A 22,573-nucleotide genomic window follows, 5' to 3' on the forward strand; every position below is an offset into this window, starting at 1 on the left:
AATGGACATTTTTGTTTTCATCATAAAAAAACGTAGATGAAAAAACTGTCAAAATAGGTGCAATTTGGGTACCGTCACGTTACTGTTCCCAGACCCAACATGTCCGTCTGGCATTCGAAATTTCATTGCTATTTTACAGGTATACAACTTCGCAGAGTCTGTCTCATGTCTTTTTTTTTTTAATTTGGTCTCTCCATGTAAATACATGTACTTTTAGTTTACTGTTCTTTGAAAGCCAAGCAGACAACCATCAATCAGTCATTATTAAACAGTCAGCAAAGATTTCTTTTCCGGATATTTTTCCTAGTTGTGCCGTTTTTGTGTCTGCTTCCGGAAACACCTTGATCACGTGACTCAGGTAAAAAAAAGAAAACAATAACACGTTTAGCAGTTCGAACACGGATCTTAATTTCGATTGCAAATACATGTTTTAAATGGGTTCTAAAGACAAAGATCATGAAGAAATTGAACTGAACGGTAATATATTTACCATTTAGGTCATAATGAATCAGAAAAAACACTTGTTCAGTAGAGAATCAAAAACGAAACCTGAGATTTCTAAATTCTATAACTGTATAACATTAACAGTATACATGTATCCTAAACGACAAAAAAAAAATATGAGTGAAAAGGGTTTAGTCAGGTTGGCCCCTATGCTCCTACATAAGAACAATACTGTAAAATTAAGAAATAATTCATGGGGGCTTGGATATATATCGTGATTTTACCACAGGTTGGCGCTTTATGACAAATATTTTACCCCTTGATGAATCATTTCGATTCTAATAGGATAAATATTCTTTTGGATCGAAGCGCTCTAGGTGGATGACAATATTTGCCGTTCCCATAAATAAACGCACACTTAAATTGATGTAATTTAAAAGAACAGAACAAACTGAAGTAGTGACATGCTTAATCTATTTTCAATAACGTAATTAGATTAGTTTTGGATGTACTTAAATGTATTATATGTATAAAAATAATTCGCTTGTATCAGATTTTAGTATTGTTTGTTTACGTTTCTTTGTTGTGATGATTTTCGGTTTCACAAGCGTGTATTTTCCCATAAATTGCTTATATTCTTACGTCATCTTTATATGACGTCGGGTACCTCATTCATAAAAAAGCATATGACGTGGGAGTACAATCGGAACAGCCCTTGCAATATATTAATATTTTACCACGGGTGTGTACTCAAAACGTTTGAAGGACGTCATGTTAGAATATCAGATACATGTACATGTACATGTAGCATGTCAAATTAAATTATTAAACAGTCTAGGCATTTGTGTCACCGGTCCAGGATTTAATAAAAATAAGGGGGAAGCTGACCTAGACAAAGTTTGGAGGTAAAACAAATCTGCCATTACCTAAATGAAGCTCAAGATGGGGGAGTTCTGTCACAAAAGTGCCTTCCTCTGAGGCATTGAATTTTAAAAGTGGAAGTCAATAAAACTGACAATTTCAAATGCTATCAACTGCTTTACTCCTGATCGACTTGGAACAGGTATTATTCCTAAACAATTAATGGATTATTAAAAACAGGTTTAAAAGCTACATCTAGTTTGTCAGTAATTAATAGTTCATATATATTGACAAAGTTGATCACATTTACATTTGTAGCAACCCAATCAGACATAATACATGTACATGTGACACAGTGTACATGTAAATGTAGGTTAATATGTAAAATTAAAATATTTGGGATCCTGTAGTCAAAACTGTGTAAACATGCATACAGAATTAAGACATGCAACACAACTGGCTAAAACCATTCAAGCACACACACAAATTGATCTAACATTTGATCATGAAAGATGCCAACAAAAAAAGATGTACAGTGTAGTCAAGATTTACATGTATAGTAAATTTATTAAAAATGTCATCAAAAAAGTATTTGTCTTTGATAGTACATACTATACATGTGTATGTTCATCTGTGTTTTTGTAGTTTACACTTTTTTACTAACGAATGACTTTAAAGTCATTAAAGTAAAAATTAAGTAAAATTACATGTACATTGTAAATGACAAAGTCTTTGTCATGTAGTGAAAGGTTAACATAATTAAATAAACAACAGCGTAAAAAATTCTTTCTGTCTGAATATCACGTCAGGACCTACATTTTTGTACCTTCACCAGGAATATCCAAAGTTAAACCGTCAAAAACAAAATGGCTAGATGCATAAATCCAGGTTTACATTTATAGTCATACATGTAGGACCAAATGAAACATAACAGCATAAAAGCAAAAAACAGGGAAACTAAATTAAAGATACAGTACAATTGAAAAGATTTTAGATTAAGACAATCAATCTGTTAAATTAGAATAAGCGCTCATCCATTAAGGATTGAGACTGATAGATATGCTAAACTTTATGTGAATAGGACACTGAGAAAATGTTTATACTGTACTTTAAATAAAGTTGAAGATGAGATACACTTTGTAACTGAATGTCCACTATATACAGATATATTGATAACAGAAATGAGTTTTTTACTGAAATTTCTCTAAATTGTAATAATTTTCAATCTTTAGACAATTTTTCAAAGTTTTTATGGCTATTTACACAAGAAAATTTAAATGTGTATAAATGTTTAGGAAAGTATTTATCTCAAAATCTAGAGATAAGGAGAAGTTCAAAAATAATAAATGCAAATTAGCCACAAATATACATATTTTGAGTGGTATATAATTTTAAATGGTATAATTTAAAGATGTAAATTGTATTATCTGGTTCTGTCCTGGCCTTTTATAGCATTTTTAATAGTATTAAACAATGTTGTTTTCCTATATATTATATGTCTCTAATTTATGTCTAATCTTACGTACTTGTATGTAATGTCATGAAAGCTCTCTATAGGGCCCTTTAATTGGAAATAAAATATTCTTATTCTTATTTTTACATTTGTATATGAGAGGCGGGACTGGACCTTTTTCTGGACATCGGGATAGGGTGTTTTCAAGCTCGGGATTTCAGGATCCGGGAGTTCTTGTTTCTAATTTCAGGATGTCAGGATTTAAATTTCTTTAAATTCAGGACCTCGGAATTTAGGGATCAGGACCCCTCCAACCCCCTTAATATGATAATGTTCATTATATAAAACAGATCTCAATCACACTTCCTCTGTCAAGTTTATATCTATTATATTTAACTATGTGTAAAGGAAATGAAAGTTGTTGTAACAATTGCAGTCAAATTATCATTCATAAAACATACTTTTAATTCCTATTCATACAGTAAATGTTTATTTCCTGAATTCATTGTTCATTTAGAAAAAATGAACTCCATGAACTATTTTATAAATGACCTTTTAAAGATTTAAATTCTCTTTTGGATATTTAAGGGAGTTTGTTTCTCAGTTTCAAAATAATAAGCTTTTCAATACACTAGTTTATATTAATAAGGGATCAATAAAGGAATCAAAGGAGCGAAAAAAATATATAGGTCAATTGTGCTTGCTTTCAAGATATTAGCCATTGAAATTTTGGTGGGAAAATATTCTCTCTTGATTTTTCATTGCTTTATCATTGACAAGTTTAAGTTCTCAAAAACTAATAATTTTTTTTTATAAGACTTTAAAAGATGGCTTATCATTATACATGTAAAAGATTGAAAAAAAGAAAAATGGGGGTCAATGGGGATTTTTTTTTAATGCATTCAAATGTATAAAACCAGAGGATTCTGAAAATCTGACAAAAATTCCAAAACATGACAAGCGAATTCGAACATCCTTAAGGATGTACTTAATTAGGTGAGGTTAGGTGAAAATTAATAAATTAAGAAGTTAAAATTGATACTATAAGCTGGTAGAGCATCAATTAAGGATAAAAATAAGCTAAAAATATTGATAGGTCATGGACCTCCTTTTCGAGATATTTGAGATTTAAAATATGGCGGGAAAAGGCTGACTCGGACTTTTACCTTATATTTGCATTGTTATTATTAGGTCTCAAAAAAAAAAAAAAGAAAATTAAGAATCTTCTAAAATTTTGGTAAATGACCTTTCATGAGCTATTAAGTCTTATATGAAAAAATAAATGGGTGTTATGGGGCAAAATATTTTACATTGTATTGTATGGAAAAACACCAAATATGCCAGATATAAATTGAATAAGTAGTTGTAAATGTTACAGCATTTTGAATATTGTTACACAGATACAGCCCAGTACACAGTTTTTAAGCATCCATTACTTTTGTCAAACTTTATAACATTGAACATACATATAATTCTAATTAAATTCTTTCAATGTCGTGGAGTACTTTACATTGTACCCACTTGTACGTTCAGTGTTTGTCCAACAAAATATGTTGACTACGGTATATTTTTTGATAGTGCACGTGTCATTCAACAGTTAAATATAAAGTAGTTTGTAGTGGGTCTCATTGGGGTCTAAGCGTGACGCGGGATTGCTGATTTTTGGTAAGCGTGACACGGGAAAGTCAAATTATTGTGTCGTGAAAACGGGAAATGAGGTCTAGCGGGACCCGTGAAATGACAAAAAAATGAGAATTGCTTACGTACATAGTGTAAGCGGGATACGGGATCGAAACCCCCCAATGAGACCCCCTTTGTATAGTACAAATTTAAAATGGTCATAAATAGTCAAGTGTGCTGATTCATATAAATCAGGTTATACATTAAATTTATAAAGCGAAGTTTTCTCAGGAAGATTCATAATCATTGCATTTGTACATTATGAACATAAAACAAAAACAAGGATTTTCTCTTGAATATTGTTATAATAATAATTAAAAATTTGTAATCCTCTCTATATATATAATGTTTGTTATAGTGCAGGCCATTCCTTATTTATAGTAGTGATACGTCATAAATGATTTATTGAAACAAACAGGATGTGTGAAATAAATAAATATTTATAAATAATAATGATAATTAATTTATGTAGAAATGTGACAAATCACAATATGTAAATAACTTTTTAATTATGAAGCTTTTCTGGGTTTATCTTCATCAGAAACTCTCACTCTTAACATTTGAAAGCTTTGGTGTTAAATTTACATAGAATTATTAGAAGCTTGGCAATCAAAAACCAAGTCATAGAAGGAAACCTTACACAGTTGTCAAAAGAAACACAAAATAATACAATAGAAAGAAACACAAAATAATACAATAGAAAGAAACACAAAATAATACAATAGAAAGAAACACAAAATAATACAATAGAAAGAAACACAAAATAATACAATAGAAAGAAACATCATAATAAGACAACAAAATGACTAAAAAAAACCATCATATACATGTAGCCAAAAGAAAAAAAAACAACAGAAAAACAATAATTCACAAAATACCAAAAAAAACTCTAGATTGATTTATAAAACCCTCTCCAAAAAAACTGAAGGTGACCTCAAGTGCTGTGGAAGGGCCATGTTGATCTGGCTACTCTTTTTTAAACCATCTTCTTGCTTAAAGGGGCACTAGCAGCCGAATTCATGTTCACTGATTTGACGCAAATTCTCATTTTATTTATTACAATGTAAAACAATTTTCTAAACTATCAAAAGTATAAAATAATCAATTAACATGACATGGTCTCAATAAGATGTAGCTTCGTTTCGTGTGAATTTTAGCCAAGAGGCCATCTAATATACTATCGAGTTGACCTTCTATGACTATATAAGTGATGTAAACATAAACATAGATAAAAATAGATTAAGCAACTTAATTGTGCAATTGGATTTTTATAGGTCTGTTAAATTTTGTATTAGATTAAAAATCTATGTTTATCATTGTTTTTGCCTATAAAAGAATGATTTTTTGTGGATCGAATCAGTTAATCTAATTATTTACCTTTGTTTCACTTTCAATGTTGACATTCTTTTCCTTTAAATAACGTACACGGACAATGCATGCGTTATTCTATCTCTTTCTACGGGGTTAAATTGGAGTCCATTGAATACAGATTTAATGAGGTCGAATTATTGACTTGTAAGTGAATAATTCATTATCAATGTTTGTTAGCTTAATTTGACAAAATTGAACCATTTTAGCTGATAAAAGCAAATTATTATTTCACTATTTCACTTTCATTAATGATTGAACAAATAAAATCATATTTTAGATTTTTGTCGAGCCTTCGACTTTAGTCGAAAAAGCGAGACTAAGCGATCCTACATTCCGTCGTCGTCGGCGGCGTCAACAAATATTCACTCTGTGGTTAAAGTTTTTGAAATTTTAATAACTTTCTTAAACTATACTGGATTTCTACCAAACTTTGACAGAAGCTTGTTTATGATCATAAGGTAGTATCCAAAAGTAAATTTTGTAAAAATAAAATTCCATTTTTTCCGTATTTTACTATAAATGGACTTAGTTTTTTCTGCGAGGAAACAAAACATTCACTCTGTAGTTAAAGTTTTTAGAATTTTAATAACTTTCTCAAACTATCCTGGGTTTGTACTAAACTTGCACAGAAGCTTGTTTATGATCATAAGATAATATCCAGAAGTAAATTTTGAAAAAATAAAATTCCATTTTTTCCATATTTTACTTATAAATGGACTTAGTTTTTCTCCAGGGAACCATTACATTCACTCTGTGGTTAAAGTTTTAAAAATTTTAATAACTTTCTTAAACTATCCTGGGTTTGTACCAAACTTGGACAGAAGCTTATTTATGATCATAAGATAGTATCCAGAAGTAAATTTTGTAAATAAATAAATCCATTTTTTCCATATTTTACTTTTAAATGGACTTAGTTTTTCTCCAGGGAACCATTACATTCACTCTGTGGTTAAAGTTTTAAAAATTTTAATAACTTTCTTAAACTATCCTGGGTTTGTACCAAACTTGGACAGAAGCTTATTTATGATCATAATATTGTATCCAGAAGTAAAGTTTGTAAAAAGATTACTCAGTTTTTTCTGTAATTTACTTTTAAATGGACTTAGATTTTCTTGCAATCATAAAATAGTACATGTAACAAGAGGAATATTTTTATTGATTTTTTCCCTCATTGTTGTTGAGTCTGCAATTTACAGCAAAAATAGGCGAGACACTGGGTTCCGCGGAACCCTTACAAATTTTTTATACATCTCGTAGCTAGTGCCCCTTTAAAATCCTATACACACTAGTCTGTTATACGCCCTCTAAACTAAGAAAAAAGAAAATATGACAAAAAACAATGGATCTTACAGGGAAAAAAAACAAAATGTATAAATTTTGAAGTGGTGTTTATTTGTAACAGTTTAATATTCTCTTGTATTTTAATGAAATGTTCATTTTATGACATTCATTTAGTTGTGTGTAATTTCTTTCATTACATTAGCTGTTTACGGGTGTGTTAACTGTTAAACATGGCACAGAGAAATGACCGATCAGGATCCCCAAGCAGCCAAGCTTACACAATGTGTTGTTAGAATCTTTCTATTCAAGTGAAGATTAACATATTTATACATGTTATATTTAAAAATTGTATCCTTCTTTTTTCAGGTAAACGTACAAAACATAATGAAAACTTCAAAGGTCCCATTGAAAACAGGTAAGTACAAAGACATGTACATTGTACATGTAATAAAATGCATGAACAGGTAGATCATTGATATGAAGCAGATAAATATATTATATTACTAATTGTGCATGGATACTTGATTAATATATATATTTGTAAAGCTACAAGCATTCAAAAGAGCAAGTGTAATATTGAGTTGAAGGACAGATAACACAATGAGAAAAAATAAACAAACAAACAAACAAAAAAATGGAATTATATTATATGAAAACTATAAACTAAGAATTAAGCACATGCCACACAATATAACCAAAAAAAAATCCATGAAAATTCAATGAAAATTGGCAAATTTACGTTTGTTTCTAGAAAAGAAACATATTTTAAAAAGCTTGTGGGTTGCTAAAAGATCTTTTAACATAATGTTTGTAACAACATTTTACATGTCTGACTTGAATATTTAGTCAGTAATTATTTTTACAAAAAAAGTTCTATTTCACTTTCTTACATAAAAAAAGAAGATGTGGTATGATTGCCAATGAGACAACTCTCCACAAGAGACCAAATGACACTGTACTTAAAACATATAACTCTTATCATGTATAGAAAAATGTCCACTTTCTAATAGATAAACTATGTATTGTTGTCTTTGATTGAATACCGGTATTCTGTAATGCTTCATTGTGAATTTCTTCCAGCAATCATGGCAATTAGCTCTAGGGTTTCCAACTTATAAAGTTTAGTCACAACTTGTCTTTATAATATAGCTCATGGCGATTTAAATCTCGACACATTGTATAGAAAGTTGTTAAAAATTTAATACAGTATATTTCCTTGAACTGTTTTGCTGGTTTAGATACATGTAGGTACATGTAGTTGTCTCTTTGATATCGCCTTTAATTCATGTAGATGTACAAAGTATTACGGCAAATGAAATTAAAGTATTGCTGGAAGAAATGACTCTATAAGAATATGTATAGTATAAGTTCATGTTGATTTCATGATTCTTTAAATTTGTTTACAATAATGTAGAAATAAAATTTCTATTTACAGGTCTTGTACAGATATCATATGTTGTTTGTTATTTTTGGTCTTCATCTTAGGACTTATAGCTGTGTCTATATTAGGTATGTATATATATATATAACTTTAGATTTTCCCTGCTGTTCATAATTAGAAGTTGTGGTGTTAGATTGTTTGGAAACAGCATGGGGGGATCTCTTACTATATGAAGGTATTTACTTAATAATGATATGTGCCGCTGGAATGGGTCCCTTTTTTAATTTATCACATATCTATGGGGTGCAATTTTATCGAGGACATATATCATGTATATCAATAGGTAGTAATTGACCAAATGTGATATATCAATGAGTCATAATTTTTCAGTTTGTTGTGCAACGATCTTCATTGATTTTAGAATTTCTCCAATGTCATTAAAACTTTCAAATCTGCTGAAACTTATGTGAAACAAGTTTTGCTATTGATCTAATATTTATGCCCCACCTACGATAGTAGAGGGGCATTATGTTTTCTGGTCTGTGTCTCCGTTCGTTCGTCCGTGCGTCCGTTCCCCCCACTTCAGGTTAAAGTTTTTGGTCAAGGTAGTTTTTGATGAAATTGAAGTCCAATCAACTTGAAACTTAGTACACATGTTCCCTATGATATGATCTTTCTAATTTTAATGCCAAATTAAAATATTGACCCCAATTTCACGGTCCAATGAACAGGTAAAATGAAAGTGCGAGTGGGGCATCCGTGTACTATGAACAAATTCTTGTTTTATACTGTCACAGTTAATAATCTTTACCCACTAGATAGAGTACAGTTAAAAAATCACAAATCAAACCTTTTGCACTTATTGTGTAACACATAGATCTATTTGCACTAATTGTGTTGCATTTATTGTATAGGCATAAAGGTACTATTTGAGCTGATAAATATATGAATGGGTTATGATTTCACTGTGAAATATATGTAAAGGTAGGGATTTCACAATTATTCAATAGATGAATGGTGTGTGTTTTTATGCCCCACCTACGATAGTAGAGGGGCATTATGTTTTCTGGCCTGTGCGTCCGTTCGTCCGTCTGTTTGTTCATCTGCCCGTTCGTTCGTCCGTCTGTCCCGCTTCAGGTTAAAGTTTTTGGTCAAGGTAGTTTTTGATGAAGTTGAAGTCCAATCGACTTCAAACTTAGTATACATGTTCCCTATGATATGATCTTTTTAATTTTAATGCCAAATTAGAGGGTTTACCCCAATTTCACAGTCCACTGAACATAGAAAATGATAGTGCGAGTGGGGCATTCGTGTACTGGGGACACATTCTTGTTTTAATCTCAGCTGCACAACTGTATCCAAATTTAAATCCCATGTTGAGGACCCCTCCCTCCCAATTTTGTCCAGTATAATCGTCTCTTTTGCACTTGTACATGTAACTGTGTATATTAGATTTCAATTAATGAAGGAGTAGTGGTGAAGAACTAATAGACATTAAATTGCATCATATAGTCATTGTAACTGTATCAATTTAAAATTTATTGATTGTAAAGAAATTTAGTAATATGAACCAACTATTGTAGATGTAGAAATGATTGATAGTCCCTTTAGTATGTTAAGAAACAGCTGGCAATGCATTTTCTAATTCTACTATTACATCAGATCACGTTTTATATTAAGAGTATAAAATAAAATAAGCTTTTCCCGATAATGTTAATCTTATTAAGTTGAATGATTACTTTTGCTACGACAGCATTTCTATGTTTTCTAGATTTTTATGATAAATTTCATGAGTGGTTAGGGGTTTATTTATTAATTAAGAGTGAAATATGAACTATTATACACTTATTAATGTGTTGTATCTATGAAATCTAGGATAGGATAGGAATGAATATTTAAACCATCGTTTACTCTTGTAACAAAATGGTTTTACATAGGAAATAGAAAATATATCTTGGTATTATAAATAAGTACTGCAAATCTGAAATCTTTCAGTTTGTCATGTGAAATAGCATTAATTTAAGAAGATCATTAATAACATAATAAAATGAATTGTTAAATACCTATAGTTACATAATTCAAAGTCATTTTCATATTCATATTTCTTTCCAATTCTTTCATCCAAGCCTATAGGTAATAAGGTTTAGTGTTATTATTCTCGTGGCTTAATAAATAGAACTTTAAGAAAGAACAACATTCCCATATGCAAATTTTATACTCACATTGAATCTATTGATATATTTCTTGTAAAGCTTCCCCATAGAAAATGTCAATGGAATTCCAGTGGAATACTAGTTGATTCCACTGGAATTCCACTGGATTCCAGTGACCCATTGGAATTCCACTGGTAAATTAAGGTACATGATATACAAAATGAAAATTATAATTCTTGTTCAGTGAAATGTTTTATTAAGCTCTGTTCTTAGACTTAGAGATAAATATATAGTACCATTAGGTAGCAATAAGTTTTACAGAAATAAGAATTACATGAATTCATAGTGATGTTAATTATTTTTTCTAGGTTTTGTATGGGGTAACCCCAACAGATTGCTGCATCCTACAGATTCTTCAGGACTTATATGTGGCTATGATGATGAGTAGGTTCAAATCATGTGATAAATAGTTCACTTAAAGTTTTTTAATGTATTTGTTGTTTCATTATTATTCATTTGTAACTTATTTTCATGAGTATAGCCAGTAGGTAAACCAAGAATTTTACTATTCATCAAGATATGAACCACGAAATCAGGCCCTGCGGTCATGAAAATTTGGAGTACAATTATTGTGCTTAGACTCAGAATTCTACCAATCAAAATACTAAATTTTGTGTTTGAAACACAAATGTTTTGCTCTGAGTAAATGTAACTTTTCCTTAATATGAAAATATATACATCATGAATGTTTGTACCAAAAGAAATATTTATTGAATCCTTGCTTTTATTCCTGTTATGAAAGCTCCTACTAATACATTTAATTCCCAACAATTTACATATATTTTATATTTATATATTTATATCTGTGTTGTTTGTCCTTATTAAAGAATTTGACTTTGATTTGTAAAAATTTATATTTTTTTTTCAGGGTTAAAGAGAGGCCATTTTTAGTATACTTTGACATTTCAAAATGTGCTCAAGTGGGTCCAGCTGCAGTGGCATTAGGCTGTCCAACACCTCAGGTGAGTCATTTAGATACTTTTAAGTGGTTTATATTCATGGGGTTTAGAATTTGGCCATTTCAAATGCTCATGAAATTTTCCTGAGTACTGTTGAAGTGCTGATGTTTTATGCCCCACTTAGGGGCATTATGTTTTTCAGTCTGTGCATCTTTTCGATTGTCTGTCTGTCCCTCTTCAGGTTAAAGCTTTTGGTCAAGGTAGTTTTGATGAAGTTGAAATCCAATCAACTTGAAACTTAGAAGACATCTGGAATTTCTTATCAGTCACATGATTTTATCGAGTCCAGTAATTTATAAAGTACCTGTGTGAAATCCGAGGTTTTTTATAAAGAAGGTGGCGCTGTAACATATAAAACCTCTACCGTCAGAAAGAAGTCCTATGATGTAAAAAACTTGAAAAACGGACAAGAATTGTTCAAACTACAACAGTTTAGCATGGAAAATTGTATTTAATTTAGCATATTTTTGCTTTTTACTGTTTGTTTTAAACTGTTCTAAAAGTATTTTCCAATTAAAAGCGGATCCTGAGTGAAACAGTTAAATACCCATGAATTGATCAGGTTTCACATGATGTTTAACAAAATAATGTAGACACATCTAGACATAGATTTTTATACGACCGCAAATTTTGAAAACATTTTCGTCGTATATTGCTATCACGTTGGCGTCGGCGTCGTCGTCGTCCGGCGTCCGAATACTTTTAGTTTTTGCACTCTAACTGTAGTAAAAGTGAATAGAAATCTATGAAATTTTAACACAAGGTTTATGACCATAAAAGGAAGGTTGGTATTGATTTTGGGAGTTTTGGTCACAACATTTTAGGAATTAGGGGCCAAAAAGGGCCCAAATAAGCATTTTCTTGGTTTTCGCACCATAACTTTAGTTTAAGTTAATAGAAATCTATGAAATTTTGACACAAGGTTTATGACCACAAAAGAAAGATTGGGATTGATTTTGGGAGTTTTGGTTTCAATAGTTTAGGAATTAGGGGCCAAAAAGGGACCCAAATAAGCATTTTTCTTGGTTTTCGCACCATAACGTTAGTATAAGTAAATACAAATCTATGAAATTTAAACACAAGGCTTATGACCATAAAAGGAAGGTTGGTATTGATTTTGGGAGTTTTGGTCCCAACAGTTTAGGAAAAAGGGGCCCAAAGGGTCCAAAATTAAACTTTGTTGAATAATTTGGGTTCTTTGATATGCCGAATCTAACTGTATATGTAGATTCTCAACTTTTGGTCCCGTTTTCAAATTGGTCTACATTAAGGTCCAAAGGGTCCAAAATTAAACTTTGTTTGATTTCATCAAAAATTGAATCCTTGGGGTTCTTTGATATGCCAAATCTAACTGTGTATGTAGATTCTTCATTTTTGGTCCTGTTTTCAAATTTCAAATTCTACATTAAAGTCCAAAGGGTCCAAAATTAAACTAAGTTTGATTTTAACAAAAATTGAATTCTTGAGCCTCTTTGATATGCTGAATCTAAACATGTACTTAGATTTTTGATTATGGGCCCAGTTTTCAAGTTGGTCCAAATCAGGATCTAAAATTATTATATTAAGTATTGTGCAATAGCAAGTCTTTTCAATTGCACAGTATTGTGCAATGGCAAGAAATATCTAATTGCACAATATTGTGAAATAGCAAAAAAAATTTTAATTAGAGTTATCTTTCTTTGTCCAGAATAGTAAGCAAGAAATATCCTATTGCACAATATTGTGCAATAGCAAGAATTTTTTTTAATTGGAGTTATCTTTCTTTGTCCAGAATCAACTTAAATCTTTGTTATATACAATATACAATGTATATACACTTTTACTACCAACTGATAAATTTAAATAATCTTTACCATTCAGTGATAACAAGCAGTTTTTTTACATCTTAATATTTTATGATGTATTTAAATGAGTAGTTATTGTTGCAAACTCCATTAGAAATTTCAATTGATATCAGTTTTGAAAAAGGGAAACGGGGATGTGAAAAAAAAGGGGGGGGGTTAAATTTTTCTCATTTCAGATTTCATAAATAAAAAGAAAATTTCTTCAAACATTTTTTTGAGAGGATTAATATTCAACAGCATAGTGAATTGCTCAAAGGCAAAAAAAAACCTTTTAAGTTCATTAGACCACATTCATTCTGTGTCAGAAACCTATGCTGTGTCAACTATTTAATTTTAGATTTAAAAAGTTTGAAGAAGAAATCTTTAATTGATTTGTAAAATCTTGGCATTTGTTTTGTGTAAAAAAAAACCATGTAATGTCAAAAATTTGATCACAATCCAAATTCAGAGCTGTATCATGCTTGAATGTTTTGTCCATACTTGCCCCAACTGTTCAGGGTTCGACCTCTGCGGTCGTATAAAGCTGCGCCCTGCGGAGCACCTGGTTTTACTGTTGAAATGTGCAAAGTTTATCGAGATTAAAAAAAAAGGATATTTATTTTCAAGTATTATATATTTATGTGTATGTTGTAAATGTCATTGATTACATTATTGAAACTGGACAACTAAAATGGAGATTATATGTTCGTAAATATATAGTGTTTATTGTGGAATACTTGTATTAATATAACAAGCTACAGCAAAAATTACAACAAACCGACGAATGAGCTTGACACTGCCCGTCTTGCGGCAAATTAATTTTTACACAAATTAATTTATGTATCAAGAACTATAAATTAAAGGATAGAACCGTTTATAATTGTGAATATTTCAATTGACTTATACACAAAAGACTTAGATTATTCGTATTTGATAAAAGGGGGTCCAAACATATTGTGTGTACAATCATCTTTTAACATACGGAAATACGGAAATACCTTTTTAACTGTCTGTAAATATTAAAATAGAAAATGACCCAACTGTGTTCTCCAATTTCATATGTGATAGCTGTTGGTTTAAACTATTAAGATCGAACTAACCAGAAATAGGAAAAGTGGACTAAAATAGAAATTGAACGAATGACTCTATTCGGCAGCGTAATCAAAGGAATGTAACTAATGGACTATTAGGGTTACTTGGCACGTATATACGACAAAAACTTGTCTGTTCGTAATTTTTCATGAACAGGAAAATGGCTGAAAAATATCAGTGCTTTGATAGATCACATGCAGAGAATCAACTTCCATTCCAGATATTAAACCAATTAACGAGCTATCAAAAGATGGGCTGTAACGCAGATGAAACCTTTGAAGTGACGACGTCTTTATTCCTTTTAAATATTACTTCCATGCTTGTACTATGGACACATTCTTGTTTCATTACTGTTTTTTCTTAAAAAAGCTCTTATTCCTTACATTTTTTAACAATTGTTTTGTGTTTTTTGTTTGTGAGAGCCTTTTAAAATTAGGTTTGATTAATATAGATTCTTACATTGATACCAGTGGATTATCGAATTTATCCAATCGAGATAGTTAAATTAACAATTTTAAAGTCTGAGCCTCGGCTAGGACTTTAAAATTTATTATTTTACTATTGAGATTGGATAAATCCGATAATGCACGAGTAACTATGTAAGAATTTGTTTCTCTAATGATTAATAAAAAAAAAATCTTTTTTTGTTAAACGAAAATCCCCTTCGAGTGCCTCGAGTTCACACTCCACGAAATTATCCATTTCATTAACACCTGTTAGCATATTTTGATTCATCCAGTAATATAAAAAGGTTATGACCCTTAAAATCATCTAATGATCTTTTGAGATCACCGGCAACCACACGTTGATTAAATTTTTTTTATACAATGGGTTAATTATATGCGTCTGAAGCGCTTTTTTGGATTTACCTTCATCAGAAACGTTCAAAGCCAAACATTTGAAATCCAAAGATGTAAAAGTACCGAAACCATTGAAGAGCTATATGACAAAAATTCCTAAAATAAATAGCCAAATTCATTGAAACCTTAGTTTCTTAATAATTTCAAATTTATAAACGGACAATTTTAGTAAAGTTTGTTAAATCATGTCAGTTCCGAAGTACTGACTTCTGAGCTGATGATACCCTCGGGGACTGATAGTCCACTAGTCCAAATAATTATTAAGAAGGTGTCCCAGAAAAAAAATTAAAATAGCCTTGCCAGACGTCATTATTATTTGGACTAATAGTCCACCAGCATATCCGTTTTCTTATCTACAAGGATGTCATTGAAGACATTTGCATTCTGCCTAGATAAAACTTTCATCCTAGATTTTAGACTTTTTGATATTTCAGTCAAAGGGCCACTTTTTCAACAATGTTCAATGTGGGAAACATGAAACTTAGTAAATATACATTCTAGTACACTCTAGTCAAGAGTAAGGGTATGGCATTAAGTTTACATTTATTAAGAGAATGCAATGGAGTGCTTAATTATGTAACAGTGTGGGGGAGTCAACTTGTATAATTTTATGGAGGAGGAATTCACATTGCTAGTTTTCATGAATAATTAATACTTTAAAATTCAAAAATATCATAAAATGTAGGAATTAATAGAATGAATAAATAGCAAATTTTGAGATAAATCTTATAAATATTTCAATCAACTAATGGGAAATATTTCTGATATACATTAAGTAATTTATTTTAAATATGAATGTACTACAAGTTCATATATTTACCTTCCAACTGGGGATTATTAACACTATTTATGGAAGATATATGAAATACATAAATTAATAATACTATTTCAGCTGATACTTATCAAGAACTAAAAGCTTATTATTAGATTTGTTGATTTCTGATGATATTTCATACCAATTTTAGATATGGTTATGAATAATGAAAATAAACCCATTACGACAGTAGATTTGTCTTTCCGAAAATAGAAAGACGGAAAGATGAGTTGGATTCAACTATACTGTCAATTAATGTTAATTATTAATTTATGTAACTGATAATCTTTTTAAAAGAGCATTCACTTTAAATCTAATAATCTATTGTAGACATGAAATGGATTTCAAGCCTTATATTAATAAATGTATATATTATTTTTTAATTTGAATTATGTGACAGAATTTGTTGAATTATTAATAAAGATTTGAAAAAAAAGTACTTTAGAGAAAAAGTACCATACCAGAGCAAAATGTTTTACAGAAAATATGAAGTGAGAATTAATTTTGAAATTGTGTTAAGGGATAACAAATACTTCAAATGTTAAATTTAAGCTTTTCTGGTGTAAAAATGAAAATTTCAAAGGGAAATGTTTACTCTTACCTCTTAATTGCAATTAAATTATGACTTTTAAAAAAAAGATGTGGTATGATTGCCAATAAGACAACTCTCCATAAGAGACCAAATGATACAGGTCACCATACAGCCTTTAACAATGAGAAAACCCCATACTGCATAGTCAACTATAAAAGGCCGCGGAATTACTTTCAAAAGTTCGTCTAACATGATGCTCTTCAGTATAAAAAAAAAAAAATTTATAAATTTAATATGGAAAATAAAACTTATATATGTATATGGCTTATGCAATATTCAAATGTTGTCTTTTTTTTATATGACAGGTGTGTCGGAAATCTTGCACTTCTGAGTATTATGTTTACTTAGAATCAGTCGCCAAGGCTAAATTAAGTTCACTTAACCCAGCTGACAGAGAAAAAATGGTGTGTAAAGATAGCATCAACATTACAGCAGCAACATCAGCGGTATGTAGGCTATTTAACCAAGAAGATTAAACCTATTAGTACCACTAGTTACAGCTTGGTCTGTATCAATAGCACTTCCCTCAAAGTCTTTGCACAGGGAGAATTTGACTCTGAAATTTTATTTTTTGATGGAGTTTATCCTGAAACCCTTATACATTGTGTAGTAATAGAAACACTTATGATGCAATTATTAAAGGAAAGTACTCTGTTAATTCGGAGTAGTAGTAGTTTCAAACTTCATGAAGACCACTTATAGGTTCTTGAATGAACGAATGAATGTTGAAAATAAAAGAAGAATTTAAAATAACTTTCTCAGGAGTTCTTTCATCATATACTTGTCCGATTCTAGTTGTAACTACTTTGTTGTCCAAAGGTTGTATTTAGGATTTGCTTAGAAAATTCTTCTTGGTTTTCAGAATTTGCATGATAGCCAATGAGACAACAGTGCAAACCAACTGTTAGACAAGATCTTTATTATAGTTAAATTGTTTTCAAACAGTATGTTACAATGTTTTGTTAAATTGTGTTTAATCCCCAAAATAATGTGAAAACTGATTTTTGTATTTTAGGACGAAATCCAGAAGTATGTTACTGATAAGGATTGTGCTGCATATTATTTAGAGACTACAGATAGTAAGTTCTTGGAATACAAACAGAAATCAAATTCTCAGTGTACTGTCAGGTTACTGCAAGTTAAGAAATTAATGTGTGAAATTCAGTGGGAAATCTAGTGAAAAAATATTACCACCCCTTTAATCACTGAAAACTAGATCTTCTCAATTTTTGTCACAATTTAGCATGGTGGACACTATCAATTATGGATCTTGTAAATAGTAAAAATATCTCTGGAATATGGTTATTATTCCTATATATACAGCAAGACCATGAAAAATCATGGAAAAAAATCCAAAAGAATCCATTGATATGCAGCAAGTTACCAAGCAAAATAAAAAAAAAACTTATCTTTATGTTAAGGTGGCTCGGGACTATTCGACTGCGCATAATTTCACGCATGAATTACAAAAGTATTTGTAGTAAATTCGATATAATTTTTTTTAATATTTTTATTGATTAGAAATGTCAAATCATTGTAGTTATGTAACTAATAGAATATTTTCGTTATTATCGGTATTTTTTAAAGGGTCAAAATGACAATTCACCCATTTTCACAATTTTCCCGCCAAAATTTGGGTTTTAAGGTAAAATATTTTTTTTTCCTTATCGGTGACCTATGTTTTTTATTGGCTCATTCTTTGAAGCTATATTCCAGCTTTTCATATAACAGTTTTGGACCAATTGTCATAGAACGTTTTTTTGATATTCCGAAAAAAATATGTCAACAACTCTATTTCCCCTATCATTTCATTGGAAAATGGTCCCTTTTACATACCTGTTTAAAAGTAAAATTTTGAGCTTAAATGGTCCGTGACCCCCTATTTTTTTTGGACCAATTTGAATCATTTTCTTTAAAGAATAAAATAACCAAAAATACGGCACTTCTGATAGAAACTTCGAATACGCCCGAGCCACCTTAACATTGAATGTGAAAACACTTGTAGAAAACTCGAAATGACCTTTTCTTAAAATTGTATACAAAATAGAAGAAAGATACCTTCTTTGTAAAAATAGTTATCTTTAATATTTATGACCCATCTAGAGGCATTATGTTTTTCCATCTCTGCATCTGTTCGTTTGTCCATAAGTCTGTTTGTTCGTCTGTCCTGCTTCAGGATAAAGTTTTTGGTATTTAGTGGATCATCTGTGTACCTATGGACAGATTCTTGTTTAATCGTCACAGACTGACTTCTAAATGTTCATATTCAGGAAAAGACAAAGTTCTTTACTGAATGTATATGTGACAGGTGTGAAAATTTAACCTTTTGGAACAATGTGTAACCCGAAACGTGTGGTTCGTTTGATCTCAGTTCTTCATTGGTTAAAATCCGATTATGACGTCGACTTTTCTTGTTTTCCTCTGAATTTCCTATTGTGACAGCATGAAAAAAGGCGACCATGCCTGATGACGTCACATAGAAAGAACACATCTTTTTGCAGATCAGTAGCAAAGAAGGAATAAGCTTGCCATTTTTGAAAATCATTAGAGAAACAGATTCCACCACCAAATCTCGTGTAATTCGATATTTATCCACTCTCGACAGTTAAATTTTAAATATTTAAAACGCTCAGCGAGCCTCGACTTTAGATTTGAAAATTTAACTGTCTCGAGTGGAAAAATCTTGTATCACCCTCGATGCAGTGGTGGAATCTATACATATACAAGTGGTCAGTAGTCTGTATAAGTAATGAATTTTACATTAGCAGCAGATTAGATTGTCTAAAAACATGTACTTCTAATTCAGCATTTTGTTGTTAACTTGGCAATTTTTACATTTAACAGGCTATTATTTGAATTTGGAATTATTTTTATTTATGGAATTTGCATAATTTTTTGTGCTTGAAATTTTTAATAAATTCCATGTTTATTCTGTGCTGCGCACAACACTTTCTATTACAAAGAAGATAGTACCTTTTCAATAGAATGTACTGTGCCGCGCACAACACTATCTATACAAAATACATTGTATGGAAAGTGTTATGAACTGCTCAAAATATTATACATTGTAATACCAAATAAACATGGAATTCAAGCTTCGCTCACCCCATATTTAATTTAATGACCCCATATATATCATATTAGGTCACTAGCATGCTATGTAACTTATAATATACTGTTAAATCAGAAATTATTCTTGCATTTTATTATTGCAATTTTTGAGGAATGGACAAACATTTGATATTCTGATTTAAATTTCAGGAAAGTCTGCATACTGATATGTATTGAATATCAGAATACAAGTTATTTTTGCAATATACACCCAGTCTAATTATTCACATAAATAAAAACCTTGCAAAACCTTCATTATTTGAAATATAAATAAATACTTCTTTTTTTTTATAGTTGTTGGTCGGTGTATACCATCAATATTTAAAACCATTTTGGAAACAGCAACTGATGCCATAAAGTATACTGCTGTAAATAGCGATGGTACAAATAAAACTTATAACCTGACAGACACCGATAATAACCTGATAACAGGAAGTGTCATCAGCAAAGGGTCAAGGTAGGTATTTAATAATGGAAAATTTATATTTTTGAATATCAAGAAGAGATTTTATGAGAATATATATTAGTTATATTTTTGCCAATTTCACATTGTAAACAGCCTGTAACTCATCTTTCTGTGATGTACGTTTATGAAATAATTAATGTAAGCTTTACTTTATTGTAGTTTTAACATGGTTAGGCATTATATTCGTGATTATTTTTGTCTGAGCGATAGTGAGGGCTAAAATAACACGAATGTAATGGGTTACCATGTTAAAACTACAATAAAGTATAGCTTGCATCAATTATTTCGTTTCTGATTAGGATTAGTAAGGTTATTTCTATGTCCGATGTGTATAAATGGTGAGGGTTTGTGTAGGCTCTTCCATGAACCTCACTTTATTGTTTTGTAAACAAGCAAGCGACTGGCAATGTGATTTTGCAGAGGGAGGAAATTGAACAGCCAGCATGAAAGGTTGTCTTATCTAGGTCAAATATGTCGATTTCTAATTGCAACACATGACAGTCATAATAAATGAATTAGTGATGATATGTGCATCATTTAAGAAATTGGAAGTGTTTAAATTAGTTAAAATTATTAATTGCATGCCAATTTGATAGAATTCATTATTCTTCAGTAGTCAATATACGCATGTGCAAACAAATTTTATTGGATTTAGAGCATGGGTTTGTTCACAAAGCGAAAGAAGGACGCCATATTAGAATTCTTTTTACTTACTTTCTACAAACTAGAAGTTCTAGCACTGGACTTACTACTAGACTTCTTCTTGAGTTTGTCACCTGCAGACGGTGGTCAAAATAGAAAACTTTGGCGCCACAAATTCACAATAATCGATACAGTAACAAATCTTTTATAGACTTACAAATGTATGTTCAAAATTGCAAAAACCACTGATTTAAGTATCCATGTACCGGTAACTACAATTTGTTTTCAATCCACGAAAAATTAGTGATCATGAAAAGAAATGAATCAAAGTACATTTGATAATTACTAGAAATTAGGTGTGAAATTGAGAATGGAAATGGGGAATTTGTCAAAGAGACAATAAGCTGACAAAAGAGCAGATAACAGACCAAGGCAACTAATGGGTCTTAAACACAGTGAGAAAATCCCGCACCGGAGGAGGGCTTCAGCTGGCCCCTAAACAAAAATGTATACTAATTCAGTGAAAATTGACGTCACACTTAACTCTGTGACATAAAAAAATTAACTAAAATTTAAAAAGCATACAAGAGTAATAAAGACCAGAGACGCTGATGACTTGGGACAGGCGCAAATATACAGTGGTGTTAAACATGTAGTTGATATTTTTTGTATGTTCAGCCTCATTGTTAAAGTATACTGCAAAAAAAATGACAATAAAAAAATTGATCGTCATTAACAATTAAGCTTAAGATGTGCATCATATCTTTACCAAGAACTGCAAAAGCTTTGCTTGGATAAAATACACAAGAGGCATATGTTCTGTATAAGGTTAGATGAGATAAAACAATAAAGTTTGCTGGATAACATTCTAAAAAAAGAAATAGTTTTAATAGTGACCTAAATATCATTAAACTTATCATGAAGCTTTTTGATAGTGAGAGAGTAAAATATATTCTGTTTATAGATGTACCGCAAGTCATCATATAAGTTTTTAGGCAAAAAAAGAATTTGGATTTCCATCATATTTTCATTAGAAATAGAGAAATGCATTTTATGGTTAGAGGGTAAGCTTTTTATGAGCTAAATGTCAAAACTTAATGTCATATAAATAAACAGCTTGTAGGAAGAGACTATGTGTTCATCTTGTGAATTCTCATATTTTTAAAAAAAAAAAAAATTTAATATAAGAGGGGGGCAGGACCATTTCCAGGAGGTAGGGATCGAGTGTTTTTAAGCTCAGGATTTCTGGATTGTTCCTTTCAGGATCTGGGAATTCTCTTTTCAAATTTCAGGATGTCGGGATTTAAATTTCTTTAAATTTGGGACCTCTGGATTTCATGTTTTTAAGCCCGGGATGTTGTGATCAGGACCCCTCCAACCCCCCTAAAAACAAGTTCGATGATTGGCAATAGATGATGTTCAACACCAGGCAGTAAATGTTGTGATTGTATGATTCTCTTCCATTCATATATGTATAATACTAGTACTGAATACAAACTCTTTTGAAATTTGTTTTTTTTAAATACTCCT

The 22,573-nt window shown here is 30.7% G+C and overlaps 1 protein-coding gene across 1 annotated transcript in view; it reads left to right on the top strand.

Annotated features, from left to right (window-relative positions):
* The first annotated feature begins 322 nt into the window (after window positions 1–322).
* LOC139512129 (choline transporter-like protein 2) overlaps window positions 323–22,573 on the top strand; it is a 40,206-nt gene continuing 17,955 nt past the window's right edge. The window contains exons 1-8 of the mRNA XM_071299523.1: window positions 323–477; window positions 7,457–7,505; window positions 8,526–8,599; window positions 10,993–11,068; window positions 11,553–11,646; window positions 17,130–17,270; window positions 17,840–17,903; window positions 20,230–20,392. Of these exons, the coding sequence (XP_071155624.1) occupies window positions 435–477; window positions 7,457–7,505; window positions 8,526–8,599; window positions 10,993–11,068; window positions 11,553–11,646; window positions 17,130–17,270; window positions 17,840–17,903; window positions 20,230–20,392 (704 nt within the window). The 5' untranslated portion in view covers window positions 323–434. The remainder of the gene's footprint in view (window positions 478–7,456; window positions 7,506–8,525; window positions 8,600–10,992; window positions 11,069–11,552; window positions 11,647–17,129; window positions 17,271–17,839; window positions 17,904–20,229; window positions 20,393–22,573) is intronic.

This window comes from Mytilus edulis, chromosome 2 (genome assembly GCF_963676685.1).
Source record: "Mytilus edulis chromosome 2, xbMytEdul2.2, whole genome shotgun sequence".
NCBI classification, from domain to species: Eukaryota; Metazoa; Mollusca; class Bivalvia; order Mytilida; family Mytilidae; genus Mytilus; species Mytilus edulis.